The sequence below is a fragment of the Anolis sagrei genome, chromosome 1 (genome assembly GCF_037176765.1).
Source record: "Anolis sagrei isolate rAnoSag1 chromosome 1, rAnoSag1.mat, whole genome shotgun sequence".
Lineage (NCBI taxonomy): Eukaryota > Metazoa > Chordata > Lepidosauria > Squamata > Dactyloidae > Anolis > Anolis sagrei.
In genome coordinates this window covers 131,014,038-131,030,415 of record NC_090021.1, presented here as the reverse complement: position 1 = coordinate 131,030,415, position 16,378 = coordinate 131,014,038, and the positions used below count along the sequence as shown (strand labels likewise).

Below are 16,378 nucleotides of genomic sequence, written 5' to 3'. Positions count from 1 at the left end.
CAACCTCCTCCTAAAATATAGCCAGTGGGCATGTCACCTGGGCATAGTAGTCCGGAGATGTAATTTTTCCAAGAGGTGGTTCTGCCCTGAGTCAAACAAAGAGCAGTACACGAGTGTTTGGCAATGCAGTAGAGCACATTAAATGCACATAGCAACTGAATTCTTTTTGAGTTCACCTTTGCTATACACTCCAATATAATTTGTCTATTTCTTGAGCAAGATCCAGGCCTGTAGTGGGGGGGAGGGGGGGGAGGGGTTCAACCCCCCCCCCCAATTTTTCAGACTAGAAAACCCTTTGGGGGGGGGGCTATTTTTGGCCTTACTAACCTTGCATACCTTGTATCTTATACCTTTTACGGAGCAATAAGGGTCTTTGGACTGTATTAAAAAGGTTGTTGTGTTATCGAACTACTCTTCATGATTTGCTAAAAAAAAAAAAATCAACCCCCCCCCCCCCCATTTTTTTTCTGGCTATGGCCCTGGCAAGATCACTGCCATTATGGCAGGCATTTTTTATTTTTAAAGGGTTTTTTTAAAACCCAACAACCCATTATTAATTTGAACCTTAACAAATTTATGTTTGCAACCAACTTTAAAAAGAAGATTAGCATCCTTGCACTGGTATATTTTGCTATTTTGCCACATGGCGGCAGCATTCAGCTATTTGTGCTACCGCTGAGCCATTCATTTTTCACTTTCTAGCAAACCCAGGAGGAGGAAGCTCCAGTGTCAATAAAACACTATGTGTCACGTTATCATGGTGATCTATCTAAAAACAACACCCCCCTGAAAACTGTTCAAATCGATTTCTTGAAAAGCAAGGGAAACAATGGCCCTGGGCTGAAAAGACACATAAAATGAAACAGTTTGCCAGCCCTTTCTACTCAAGATTGCATTAATGTTTACTGCCCTGTACTTGTACTATGAAGAGGAGAACTTGGATCCTTAGCACGATGTTCTCTGTTCACTGGACAGGTACAGAGTGGCTCAGATCAATTTCTGAGCAAGGTAGAGTCCATTCTACTATCTCAAAAAAAACAAAGAAAATTGTACAGCAGGACTGTTCAGAACTATTAGATGTACTGAAGGCCCTTCCAGACAGATCCTTTATCCAAGGATCTGATCCCAGGATTTTTGTTTATCCCAGATTATCTGCCAGTGTGGACACATATAATACAGTTTAAAGCAGAAAACCTGGGATCAGATCCTGGGATATAGGACCTGTTTGGAAGGGCCCTGACTCTTTGGCCCCTTCTGCATTGTCATATAAAATCCACATTACCTGCTTTGAACTGGATTATATGAGTCCACACGGTCATATAACTGAGTTCAAAGCAGATAATCTGTATTTAATATGGCAGTGTAGAAGGGACCACAGATAATCCAGCCATATAACCCAGAATATCAAGATAGAAAATCCCACAATATGTGCTTTGAACTGTGTTATCTGAGTCCACACTGCCATATATTCCAGTTCAAAGCAGATAATGTAGGATTTTCTTCAGCTGTGTGGAAGGGGCCCCAGTTCAAATCAGATAATGTGGATTATCTGCTTTAATAATCTGGATTATATGGAAGTGTAGAAGGCACATTGAAAACCTATAAGAACTAATATGTTAAATCCAGCCTTAGTCATAGTAATCAGCTGCTTGGAAGAGGCCTTTGTGAGATTCAGAAGCATTAATTGACCTTGTGATCTTAAATACAAATATTTAGAAATCCCAGTAATTTCATTGATACTTATATTTTTGCCATTTTACGACTGTAATCACTGAATTTGCAATGTAAAAAAGTTCAGTGCAACACATATCATGAATTCAAAACATTAATTTCCAGTATTTATATATGAGCCCTTGATATAACTATTTCCTGATGAGCTTACAGGAAAAGAGAATGAGCACAATAAAAATTACAAAGCAATTGGCCAGGAAAAGGGATTGTTTTAGAGATAGTAAGTGATAGGATCCACTCTGTATGTTAAGTCACCAAAGAAATATGATTCCAGAGCCTTGTCCTAATAATATAGTATTTTCTACAAAGGAAACAGCCTTTCCTGTATAGAAATATTATCTTCTATGCGAAAAAGGCTGTTTCATATGAAGAAAACATCATCATCTGGGCAAAGCAAACACATGGGAATTTAGTTAGGAAAATGTAAAGCATTTTTTTTGCGTAGAAAATAAACTTCTCTGCAAAAAAGGTTATTTTGTACAAAACAACCACATGCACATGTTGTACACAGTAAATCCAGAATTGTGAATATTCTTGTCAGTCTAAACATTTTCTCATCGGAGTTTCATGACACTCAAGAAACATTTTTATTTCAGTATTTTCTATTGTAAATTGCCTTATTGTGGGTTAATCAGATAGAAATATATTAGGAAGTGAAAGGAAAGATGGAGTTACCTAATACTTGTGGTTTTGTCATGGAAGATAAACCACTCTTCACCGAGTGTTGCTGAGGAGAGTCTTTTCCATTATAAACTGCATGGCATGCAGCTGGTGGGAGATGCTCAGGGGCTGTGTCCAAAAAAAGTAGGGAAAATATAACATTATTTCATAGATGCATATGAGGCATGATAAACACAAAAATCTCTTCAATGATGAAGGCCTGTTCTATTGAGCATCTTAGGCCCCTTCCACACAGCTGAATAAAATCTCACATTATCTGCTTTGAACTGGGTTATATGGCAGTGTGGATTTAGATAACCCAGTTCAAAGCAGATATTGTGGGATTTTCTGCCTTGATATTCTGGGTTATATCTCTGTGTGGAAGGGCCTCTAGAACGATTCCTGCTGAACAACCATTTTAAGACTGAGGGCCCTTCCACACAGCCCTATATCCCAGAATATCAAGGCAGGAAATCCCACATTATCTGCGTGTAGACTCAGATAACTCAGTTCAAATGAGATACTGTGGGATTTTCTGCCTTGATATTTTGGGATACAGGGCTATGTGGAAGGGCTCAAAGATACCGTTTTCGAAAGTATAGTACATACAGTATGACCCCTGTAATCCAAAATATCAAGGCAGAAAATCCCACAATATCTGCTTTGAACTGAGTTATCTGTGTCCACACTGCCATATATCCCAGTTCAAAGTCGAAAATGTGGGATTTTATTCCGCTGTGTGGGAGGGGCCTAAGGTGCCTTCTACACTCCCAGATAATCCAGGTTATTAAAGCAGAAAATTCACATTATCTCAAAAATAATTAGAATAAATTATTAGAATAAATTATTAGAATGTATTTATTTATTTACTGTATTTGTATACCGCCTTTCTGAGCCCACAGGCGACTCCAGGCGGTTTATTAAATTATTATTCTAATAAATAATTAGAATAAACTAGCAGATATTTAGGAAATATCTGATAAATATCTGATATATACACATATTCATCAACAGAAATGGCTCACATCATTCACATTACGCCTGCCAAAATCAAATTGGCACACATAGCTCAAAACTAGCGAAGTGCAACTATCAAATGCCAGTTTGCTTTTATTTTAATTTAAGTCTTTCAATACAGACATCTTGCACTTTCAGAACTTTGAGTATCTTCTGTGTTTCAAGTGATAACAGTGACAATTAAGGGCATCCCATTCCTACTGTAGAATAACAAAATATGGAAAAGTTGGAAGGCAGGGGGATTATTTCTGAAGGCTCTGCAATCTTGCATCATTTTGAGCCAGGTATATTTAAGAGCTTTCCTAGTCTGAAAGATGGGTTCTCAACTGCTAGATTTATACAGCACTTTTACTGTTTTTTTTTTGTTTTTTTTTACAGAAACAAATTAAAATTTAGCTGCGGAAACTCTCCAGATGGATTTTTGTAACACTTTGTGATTGAATGTGGATACACTCTACCTAGACTTCCTCATTGTCAATGGGAAAGTTACGAGTGGGAAGCATGTATCCAAAGCACATATCTCTGTACTCTCCCCATTACTTTGCAACTGAAGAATGTTTATGATGGGGCACAACAGGCTTAGTTCCAATTCACTGAGAGTCTAGCTACACGTAGTTTTGATAGCACTTCTATTGCCATGACTCAATGCTATGGAATCATGGGAGCAGTAATTTTACTAGATCTTTAGCCAAAAGTGCTAGTGTCTCACCAAACTACAAACCCTAGGATTCCATAGCATTTGGCAATAATAATTGAAGTGCTTTCAAACTGCATTAATTCCAGTGTAGAACCAGCCGAAATGGAAGCTGATTGCAATCCAGCATGGAGGTCCATAGGCTAGAATGGTGGTCCCCAACCGTTGGGCCTCCAGGTGTTTTGGACTTCAACTTCCAGAAATCCCAGCCAGCTTACCCGCTGTTAGGAACTGTGGGAGCTGAAGCCCAAAACACCTGGAGGCCCAAAGGTTGGGAACCACTGGGATAGAGTAACAATACTAACAGGAATAAAATCTGAAAGAGGCTCTGCCAGGATATCTTGCTGTTGAAGCACATACAGCCGTTCCTAGAAAATAAGAGCTAAAGCTGAAATCCAGAGGCCACCTATGCATGGAAGGTACCTTGACATTGGAGTCTTCTAAATTATCTATCCAAAGAGCATTGTATATGTACCAGAGAGACAAACACAGAATGCAACTTAATATTTACCCATCTGATGCATCCCAGGTTGAACAACTGGATGTGCTGCTAAAACAGGCTCATTGGTGATAGTAGCCGAGGAGCCTGTATTCTCTGGAGGTGGGAATAATGTGTTAGAACAAGTGCTGGATGAGAGCTGCCGGGGTCTGAACTCTAAAAAAAAGGAAGTTAATTTATGTTCAGGTGGAGCTGGTCAAAATATATCTGCAAACCATTTATCATTGGAGGACTGCACTTTCAGTGCAGTAAGAAACATATATGTTATTATATGCAAATGGATCATGATCTTTACACCCATCTCTCCATACACAGTCTAGTGATGTATTACATGAGAGATCCATTCCAGGATCTTCATACTTAACAATTTTCGCAGAAAATCTGCAATCGGGGTTTTTTTTAACCTGGTCGAAACATGTCATAGAGTCACACTAAATGATCTAGAAAATACACAGAGATTATATCTCTCTAGGCATTTTCCACGTACTGCACCTTAAAGGTAAAGATAAAGGTTTCCCCTTGACATTAAGTCTAGCAATTTCTAAGCCAAAGAGCTGGCATTGTCCATAGACACCTCCAAAGTCATGTAGCCGGCATAACTGCATGGAGCACCTTTGCCTTCCCGCTGGAGCAGTACCTATTCATCTACTCACATTTGCATGTTTTCAAACTGCTAGGTTGGTAGAAGCTGGGGCTAACAACGAGAGCTCACCCCACTTCCCAGATTTGAACAGCTGACCTTTTGGTCACCTTAATGCTATGGTAACTATCAGTGAATGTTAGTCAAACAATCGCACTGGAGAATTTAGAAAATGCTTAGAGAGGTATCCTCTCTAGGAAGTTTCTAGGTTCTCCAGTGTTACTCTCTGGCAGGGGTCCTCAAACCTTTTAAGCAGAGAGACGATTCATGGTCCCTCAGACTGTTGAGAGACTGGATCATAGTTTGGAAAAGACGTGAATGAATTCCTATGCACACTGCACATATCTTATATGTTGTGCAAAAAATAATATGAAAGAACAATACAATTATTTAAAATGAATAACAATTTTAGACAACATAAATTTACCAGTATTTCAATGGAAAGTGTGGGCCTGGTTTTGGCTGATGAGATAGTTGAGTTAATTAGGAATGTTGTTATTGTATGCTTTGTAGGCACCTCACTTAGGATGACCCTAAGTCTAAAATTTAGAGCAGAAGCCAGGGAAATGACTTTGGGGGGCTGCATCTGACCCACAGGACTCCTGACCTTCAGGATGCAAGTAAAAACATGGCTCTGGGACCAAACTTTTGGCCAATAGTGCTATGAAATAAGTAAAATAGATCTATGTGCAATAATAACCAGAACAGTATTTGACGATGTCCTCAGATTACGTTATTTTAACATTGTGTTTAACGTTTTTTGTTTTTAATTTGTTTTAATGTACATGTTTATTTTTTGTCTGTTGACGGCATGAAATTGCTGCTGATTGTAAGACCACTCTGAGTCCCCTTCAGGGTTGAGAAGGGCGGGATATAAATATAGTAAATGAATAAATAATAATAATAATAATAATAATAATAGTTTCTGGACTCCTGCCCTGTGGTATGGCTGTACCTGACATTGACTGGAACAGCTCTTTATATATAACTGAACCTGTTTAATACAAACTTGCATTTTATGTTTTTGCAAGTATTCCCAAGAGCAATGAACAAAAACAGAGCTTTAAATCAGTTTGGTGAAATAAGTCAGATTGAAGCACGTTAGGCTTTGTGCAATGTTAACCCTCCCCACCCAAAAAAGTTGTTAATTCACATTTGTGGATTTGGTACAAATAAGTAATCATTTGTAGAATAAAGTTCTCTAACATGTCGAACAAAACAAAATCATATTTGAAAATGTGCAAAAGGCACATACAAGGAGAGTCACAAATCATCCAGACTCCTTAATGTGTATATACTCTATGGACCTGTTGGTTACTACACATTCAGCATTATCTCTCTACAACATGTTCCAACGCAAGCACAGCCTGTTGGGACAAATTACAAACTGTGTCAGACCTTCATAACTTCATCCCTCGGAATGAAATGTTCCATAAGCTATAACTCAGCTTTTGTGACATAATGGCCAAATTCACACCACTTTGAAGTAATTTTGAAAGACATAAAACACCCTTCCATGGGCCCTTTGTTGCATTACTAGACAATCTGCCTGATCCTTATTCCCCTCCAAAATAGGAGGAACGTTATAAAACGCATCTCTGTTTTTTTACAATCTCCTATGGCTTAACTTTATTCCCATATCCAGCATCTCCCACACTTTAGCTTTATTCCCAAGCAGTTGTTTATTGATGGCACCTAAATCCTCCCGAAGCAAACCCAGATCTCCAAAGGGCCAGCATCATTATCTCACCTGCTCCCTTCCAGCAGATTGCAGATCCCTTGGTAAGCGTTCCCTGTGCATTCCTGACCAGATAATACTTTAAGTGTTTCTGTTTCTTGGGCTGAGTGGTCAGCTTAAGATTGATGTGATTGGAAAACTCAGTAAAGTAGCAGAAGCCTTTCTTGCCACAGCCAACACAATTGCCAGAGAAACCTGAAGAAATAAACAATATCCCAAAATGAGGAGAGATAAGTGACAGCGGAATAGCACAGATTATATACTTCTATTTGTTTGGAGTGGCTGTTAAAGAGAACTATCACAGTTTGGAGGGGAGAGAGAGATTTGTTTCAGATGGGCTTTACCTTTCACTGAGGTCGAGACAGTGTGACTTGCCGAAGATCACCCAGCTACTTTCCATGGACAAGCAATAATTCAGTCCCTGGTTTTCAAAGTTGTAATCCAACACTCAAAGCACTACTATAGTGTGCTGGGTGTGTTAATTCTTCCTATACTGCCACTCAAAAGATATAAAAAGATTGGGTTGCTATGAGTTTTCTGGGCCATGTTCCAGAAGCATTCTCTCCTGACGTTTTGCCCACATCTATGGCAGGCATCCTCATAGATTGAGGGGTCTGTTGGAAACTAGGCAAGTGCGGTTTATATATCTATGGTATGTCCAGGATGCGAGAAAGAACTCTTGTCTGCTTGAGGCAAGTGTGAATGTTGTAATTGGCCATCTTAATTAGCATTTAATGGCCTTGTAGCTTCAAAGTCTGGCTGCTTCCTGCCTGGGGGAAAAATCAGAGCCAGTTAACACCTCCCAACAAAGGATTCTCTGTGGAATGTCCAGGGTGGGAGAAAGAACTCTTGTCTGCCTGAGGCAAGTGTGAATGTTGCAGCTGGCCACCTTGATTAGCATTTAATGGCCTTGTTGCTTCAAAACCTGGCTGATTCCTGCAAGGGAAATCCTTTGTTGGGATTTCTATATCTGTGGACATTCCACAAATACATAAACCTTACTTGCCTAATTTCCAACAGACCTCACAACTCTGATGATGCCTGCCATAGATGTGGGCAAAACGTCAGGACAGAATGCTTCTGGAACATGGCCATACAGCCCAGAAAACTCACAGCAATCCAGTGATTCTGGCCATGAAAGCCTACGACAACATATAAAAATATTGTTTGAATGTCAGCTTTTTCTACATCAAAGCCTACATTTAATAAGTACCCCTACCTTTCCAATCTGTAGTTTTAATCATATCTCAGAGAGAGACAGAAATCCCATTTCTCTAAATTAAGGCTGTCAGGCAAGGGGATCAATAAAGTGATCATTGGGAAAGGATGACAAATTGATATAAGAGAACAAGCAAACCTTGTTATATACTTTGGATTTATGCAGTAATGACCAGAAGACCTATGAGGACCCAGCAACTTATGTGGTGGTATACTGGCACAGAAATGAGGTCAGGGAGTGAGATTGTCTTCCTCTCCCAATCTTCCCCATCCAACTCTTGCACTCATTCATCATGCTTTAAAAAAAAAAAAAAAAAACCATAATCTTCACTGAAAATGTCAAGTTGCTTTTAATTTTTTAAAAAAATCCAAAGTAGGAGAACGGCAGGAGAGCAGAGTTATGTTGTTGATCAGAAAGAAGTAGGGCTGCAGGACTACAGATGGTGAGTATGTTGTGGAGAAGTGCATCAGGAAGAACCTCCAACCCGATAAGTTGCTGCTATTCTTGATCGTGCAAATGAAATGGGGCAGCTGATTTATGTGATGAAGTCCTGAGAATCAAAATTCTGTTTTTTACTACATCTGTTTATCATAACAAAAACATTTTTTTACGGTCCATAGTCACTTCAGTGAAGAAACAGTCATTAATAAACTCTCCCACCTCATTGTCCAAAATTAATATACATGGTTTTAAGTAATATCCTTTTCTGAGGTTATTTTTTTTCTCAGCCTTTTCGTGAGGAATTTTGCCATTATGAGGGTCCCCTGTGGCACTTGTCTTCTAGAAGATATCTAACAATCCCCTGCAGGCAATGGTTTGTCATGTGGGACAAAATTGGATATAAAAGTAGGCAAGGTGTAATAGTGGTACTTCAAGAAAATGTGTCCTATTGTTTCTATTTCATTTCCTTCACAGGGACATAGTCTTTGGGAGTAAGGAGTTCCAGACAATCTGCCTCTTTGCAGCTCTGAGAGAAATACGTTTAATCTCGCCTTTGTAAAGAATCTGTGATATCATTAGATTATCATATGACCAAATCTAACTGGCTGTGTCTCATGGTGTCACGATATTGCATTCATGATTTATGGATGGAATTGTCTGTGAAGAAATCCCAAGGTTTTGGAAAAATTTTTTAATGAAACTGAACCTGGAAAGATGCAATGAACAGCACAAGAAAAAGGCAAAGTTGTTAAACCTTGTCTGAGTCGTCTCCCATGTCCCTCCCCCTCAACAAGCTCTCTCTCTTATGCATACACACATACATGTTTATCTTAAAATATGAATTCAAGGCAGGCCTAGTATAATAGGATGGTTATCATAAACGCAGAGGATAAGACACCACTTATTTTACTAATATATGGATGCTCATTCTATGTCATACCTCACCAACAAACATCTGGACCAAGCTCACAAAAAGGAGGGTTGCTCATTTTGTAAGCCATCTGAATAAAACAGGTTTTGTATATACATCTCAGAAATGGCAAAGGTCAGGGGAGCCAAGACAAGCAGAAGGTGCTCCCATTCATCTCTGTCATACTGCTGAGACCTCGAGGTGGCTTGAGATCAATATTTGTAGTTCGACAGATAAAGGCCTTTCACCTCCAGGTCATCGGTTCAAAACCAGCCAGCATCAATAGTGACCAAAGGTTGTTAAATTCGATGAAGGCTCTGTGGTCTATGTAAATGACATCGGCTGACTCTGTTGGACCACATCTGACAGACACTATCATCGCTCTTGGTGCTGCTGTGACATTTGAAGGAGGGAGGCCAAGGACGGGGTGGAAGCAGGGAAAATGACCTCTAATTCAGATGCAGCTCTGCTCTGCTGGGCTGTTCACAATGCTCCATTTTGCTTGTCTGGTCTACTAAATACCTGAAAGTGTCATATTGGAATGTGCCCACTGTCTCCAATTTAGAAAGATTAGGCAAATTCATGGAGGATTGTGATGGTTTTTAGCTAGGATCCCATATAGAACTTCCAAATTAGGACCATGGTGCTTTTGAATATTCAGTACTGGGAGCAACCATGGGTGAGGACTGCTGTCCTAACATCCTTTTCAAAGGCATCTGAGAGCCCTTCCACACAGCCCTATATCCCAGAACATCAAGGCAGGAAATGCCACACTATGTGAGTGTGGACTCAAATAACCCAATTCAAAGCCGATATTGTGAGATTTTCTGCCTTGTTATTCTAGGATATAGGACTGTGTGGAAGATCCCCAATTGAACATTGCAAAAAACAGGATGCCAAGCTAGATAGACCTTGGTTCTGATCCAACAAGACTCTCCTTAAAATGTCAGTGGTCATGCCAGAACTTGGATGAAGCACATTACTAGTAATGCTATCATCTGTAACATGTTACTCGAAGTATGACCATGGGGACAAACACTGAGCAGGCCTTTTGTAAGGGAAAGAACAAGAAAGCCGTACTTATGGGATATTCGGACCATCCGCTTGACTTGTGCACTCAGCATTCTTTTGTTGAAAATTCATTTTGTGTGGCAGAAAATCCCACAATATCTCCTTTGAACTGTGTTACCTGAGTCCACACTGCCATATATTCCAGTTCAAAGCAGATAATGTGGGATTTTATTCAGCTGTGTGGAAGAGGCCAACTATAGTGATACCACTGATGGGAAATGTAAAGAGGAATTCTGCTATGGTCTTGAGAATATTCAGATAAATGCAAAGTAAAATATTCAATGAAACTTACACCCAAGTCAGTCTCCATAAGATTGTTGCCTTCGCTATTATTGCCAAATGTTCCTTAACTTCCCTTTACTCTTTTTCTTCTAGTTTGGTGTGCAATTAACAGATATACTACTTCCTCTGTGTTAACAACCCCTTAGGAACACCGGGCAGTTAATAGTGCTAGCAATGAATAGGCTGAGTAGTGCAACATTACTGCCTGTATCTTTAAAATGACAACACATTGCTAATTTATAGCCCCTTTAATTCCTTTACCATTGCAGGGCAATTGTATTGCGAACCATCAAAGTTAGCCAAGATCTCACAACAACGTTATTGCTAGACAGTTATATACTCGGGCCTCATTGCACACAGCTGGCTGTAAACTCAAATCCCAAATTTATTGATACTGGGTTCACATTGCATTCTTTTTATTGCTATTGGGAGGCCTCTACAGATACTTGTTGCCTAGCAATATAGGGAACAGCAATCCTTACACACCCAAGAATTTTTCTCTGTAATATATATCATTCAAAATGGAGGAGAAAGCAACAATATGAGGGAACATTGAATGGCATTAAAAGTAATTTGCTTTTCTTTCACATTAAATGCTAGATCTCTGTAGAAGCCTTGGAAAAAGCATTATTTCATGTCCTTGTCGGGCGCTATTCAAGTACTGTTCACAGTCTCAGTTTCGAAGCCAAATTCTAATACAGAAGTCATTAGTTCCTTGCATTTATTTTATCCCCTTCCTTCAAGAAGTTTAAGATGGCCTTTAATATTTTATCCAATTTTTTATTCACACCAACTCTGCAAAGAAGATTCAGAGAGATGCTCAACACCACCATTCGAATTCAGATGTCCTTTTTCAAGTCCAAGTGCAAGGCTGCATATACACTGCTCTATATCCCAGGATTATTATCTGTTTTGAACTGGATTATATGAGTCTGCACTGCCCGGCTTTGGCACAGCAAGTTAAAACACCAGCTGAAGAAAATCCTGCCAATCAAAAGGTCAACAGTTCAAGCCCTGGTTGGGATGAGTTCCCAGCTGTCAGCACAGTTTCTGCTCACCTAGCAGTTCGAAAACAGTAATATGAGTAGATAAATGGGTGCCACTTTGGTGGGGAGGTAATAAAAAGCACCCATGTGGACATGCCGGCGATTCAATCGGGAGAGCGTCTAAAGACAACGAAGTTCCTCGGCTTGGAAGATGGAGCGAGAGCACCCCACCACCGGTGGCAAGAGACAAGCACAGCCTCCAGATGCTGGAGATGGAAAAAGATGGAAATTCTTTACCTCTGTTTATGTACTGTCTGTCTTTGTTAATTGTATAATCAGCATTGAATGTTTGCTGTATATGTATACAGTAATCCACCATGAATCCCCTCGGGGAGATAGGGCGGAATATAAATAAAGTATATTATTATATTATTATTAGATAATCTGGAATAAGCATATAATCTGGGAACAGATCCTGGAATATAGGGCAGCATAGATCCAGCCTCAATTGTTTTCAGGTTTGCTTGAATAAAATATTCTTCCCTTAAGCAGAAATGATGACAATCTAACATGAGCCTGTATCCAGAGGGGGATATAGTGTAAGACATACATACACACACACACACACACACACACACACAGAGGGATATCTGAAACCATGGATAATAGCAAACCCTATATTTTATCTGCATTTGGGAAAGATTCACACCATAGAATCACTCTGGAGGATCTAGATACAAATACTTCTAGTGGAGGAAGGAATATTTTTAGAGGTGAAATAATGGATATTGAACCTGTGAATAAATAGGCTGTACTGTATTTGACAGTGGGACTGCTAAATCCTGTACATGGAAATACCCCCCCCCCCCCAAATTCAAGCACCTGGAACACAAAACTAAAGTGACCAAAATAACTTTAGGCTGGAGTTAATCCAGTCTCATACATCGCAGTATTATAGCACTATGATTCCACTTCACCTGTCACGATTCCATCCTGAATCGTAGGATTCGTAGGATTGGTACTTTATGGAGGGGTATTTCAAATTTTCATCCAGAAACAACTTCTTGTGTCTCCGATCAAATTACAACCCCCAAGATTCATAACAACAGAAGTTATAAGAAAGTGGAATCGTAGTGCTATAAATATATGGTATGAGTAGGACATGGTGGGCCACCATGTCGAGCTTACGATTTTTCCAGCTCAACTTTTCTGGTAAGTTGGATTGCTCCGAAGCACTCACATGGATAACCAAGCCAGAAGATATCTTTCTGGATCGCAACTATTAGAATCTCATGGCCATGGCTGGTCAAAGAATTCTGGGAGTTGTAGTCCCTCGTTCCCAAAGAAGAAGAAAATTCTCCAGCTCTGACAAGCAACTGAAATGCTCTGTGACACTCCTGCCGCAGTCCTCCAACAGGGACACTGGGACCACCACTTACCTAGTAAGGCATTGCGGCCATGGTCGTCAGGCAGGAATCTTTTATCTACGGCACACACCAAGAGGTGATCAGGTATGTTGGGTGACTTTGCACCAACAAGCAAAAATCCAGAAGGCACTTCAATTTGTTCATTTGAAAGAGATACGAGTCGCAAGTCTTTGCCAGCCTGGCAGAAACCTGGAAAGAGAGGAGGGGGGAGGAAGGAAAGCAGTTCAGTTACATGTTGTATAGATTGGTTTAAGCTGCCCTGAGTTGTAAGCCACCCCAAGTCCTTTTGGAGAGGGAGTGGGATATAAATAAAGTCTATTATTATTATTATTATTATTATTATTATTATTATTATTATTTGAAACACAACACGATGAATCCACAGCAGACAAGATCACTCTGCTGGCTGTTGTACTGGATCACACACCGGACACTTCCCAAGTGTCTAGGACGGCGAATAATGCGTGTAGATCCCAGTAAGGTGGCCTTCTTCAGCTGGCGGATGGTAATATTGTCAGCACCAATTGTGTTTAAGTGCAGGCCAAGGTCTTTAGGCACTGCACACAGTGTGCCGATCACCACTGGGACCACCTTTACTGGCTTGTGCCAGAGCCTTTGATTTAGATTTTTAAATCCTCATATCATGTCAGCTTTTCCAGTTGTTTCTCTTCAATCCTGCCATCACATGGGATTCCAACATCGACAATCCATACTTCATCTTCTAACACGAGCGTGAGGTCAGGAGTATTGTGGTCCAAAACTCTGTCTGTCTGAATTTGGAAGTCCCAGAGGAGTTTATTATTATTGTTATTATTATTATTAATGGGATTTTTTATGTTATCTCAGTTTTACAATCTATGAGTTGCTACTGACGGGAGTTTCTCAACTACAAATGATTCAGATTATATGCAATAATCCAGGAATCAGTGATGTATCATTGAAAATGTGGCATGTTCCAAGTGGTCATTTATTTTGTGACTGCATTCTGAACCCATCTATGACCATTTCCTTTATAGGATTGCTGTGAGTTTTCTGGGCTTTATGGCCATGTTCCAAAGGCACTCTCTCCTGACATTTCGCCCACATCAATTGTGGCCAATTCTCTCACACCAGAAGTGACTTGCAGTTTCTCAAGTTGCTCCTGACACGAAAAAAGAGGGGGAAGAAAATATTCAACACTTCCAACGTTGTTGAAATGTGGCTCAAAATTATTCCTCACTTTTTGCTATGCTGCCTACAGCTTCATTAATTTCTATCCATAATGCAAAATGTGGATATCTGCACACATGTCAAGTTAATTTGATTCAATGGGTTAACACTAAATAAAGTATTGAGGAAAAGAGTTCAGTGTCTATCTCTCAAGGAACTCACTGTTATACAGTATATGTCAATATGTTTTACAAGGCATTAACTGCCAAGAGATGAGCAAAATCAGCTTTCAAAAGTGTTTTAACATGGTGGGGGTGGCGTTCCTGAAAGCAGATGGGAAGAACAATAGCAAGGGCTGAGGGACACTGGGAGACATTTGTCCAAACATAAGCCAGAGACATCACAGGAAAGTTAGTATCCCGTTAATGAGGTCCTAAATTTCACATGGAGAACCCAGGAAATGGAGCAATAATGAGAGACAATAAGTGGGCGAGACACGAGAATAAGGAGGAGACCCCAGCAGCTCTGTGTAATCTTTTCACCATGGCAAAGAACAAAAAAAAAGCATGCTCTGAAATGCATCTGCTAAAAAATTCTAGTATAAATACAAAATATACAGCAAAGGACAGTTCTTCACAGGCATATAACCCAGAATATCAAGGCAGAATAACCCACAATATCTGCTTTGAACTGGGTTATCTGAGTCCACACTGCCATATATCCCAGTTCAAAGCAGATAATGTGGGATTTTATTCAGCTGTGTGGAAGGGGCCAAAGTGTTTGGTCCAAACAGCACTTCAGTTAGAATAACCTGTATGAGGATGCCATCCACTTAAAGCATAAGCACCATGAGATATGCTCAACCTACTATTTCCGCTTGGTCCATGATCCATGTATTGCCATATATAAGCTATTTATAACTAATTTCCATGTAAATGCTGGCGCTACTGAATATGCCATTAGAAGAGGAAATAAAAAACAACAGCAACTGAGGGCCCTTCCACACAGCTGAATAAAATCTAACATTTTCGGCCATATGGACTCAGATAACAGTTCAAAGCAGATATTGTAGGATTTTCTGCCTTGAAATTCTGGGTTATATGGCTGTGTGGAAGGGTCTCAAGTAGTCCGTAAAATGCTTAATAGGTAATCAAGGGGTTTGGGTGGGGGATTTGAAATAATAATAATAATAATAATAATAATAATAATAATAATAATCTTTATTTATACCCTGCCACCATTTCCCAAATGGGTACTCGGGGTGGCTAACATGAGGCCGAGCCCTTTAAAATGCAATATAACACAATAGAATACACAATACAAGAAACAAAATGAATCAGAAAATAAAATTACAATAACAAAGTAAAATAATAAAGCAAATTCACACTAATTCATTATTTTAAAATCATTTGATTTTAAGGAGCCCCCGGTGGCGCAGTGGGTTAAACCCCTGGGCCGGCAGGACTGAAAACCAACAGGTCGCAGGTTTGAAGCCGGGGAGAGGCGGATGAGTTCCCTCTATCAGCTCCAGCTCCTCATGCGGGGACATGAGAGAAGCCTCCCACAAGGATGATAAAAACATCAAATCATCTGGGCGTCCCCTGGGTGTCCTTGTAGACAGCCAGTTCTCTCACACCAGAAGCGACTTGCAGTTTCTCAAGTCGCTCCTGACGCAACAAAAATAAATAAATTTGATTTTAAAAGAAATTTAACATAGAAAACCGTTTGAATGACTTTGTTAGAAAATATATTGATAAAAATGAAGAATAACAACTATTAGTTGTCGTACAGTAAAAAGAGATTACAAAATATTGATATATAAGCAATGTTCACTAATAACCTAATACTTTTGAACAATGCTAATAACTAATAGGAATAACAAGAGATAATAGCTACTAGTCAAGTTGCTAGTAA

General features: G+C 39.7%; 1 protein-coding gene across 1 annotated transcript in view; it reads right to left on the bottom strand.

Annotated features, from left to right (window-relative positions):
- The window catches only part of GREB1 (growth regulating estrogen receptor binding 1), a 104,479-nt gene that overhangs the window by 36,257 nt on the left and 51,844 nt on the right, over window positions 1-16,378 (bottom strand). The window contains exons 4-7 of the mRNA XM_067468642.1: window positions 13,328-13,504; window positions 6,992-7,174; window positions 4,614-4,757; window positions 2,407-2,520 (exon numbers count right to left, since the gene is read on the bottom strand). Of these exons, the coding sequence (XP_067324743.1) occupies window positions 2,407-2,520; window positions 4,614-4,757; window positions 6,992-7,174; window positions 13,328-13,504 (618 nt within the window). The remainder of the gene's footprint in view (window positions 1-2,406; window positions 2,521-4,613; window positions 4,758-6,991; window positions 7,175-13,327; window positions 13,505-16,378) is intronic.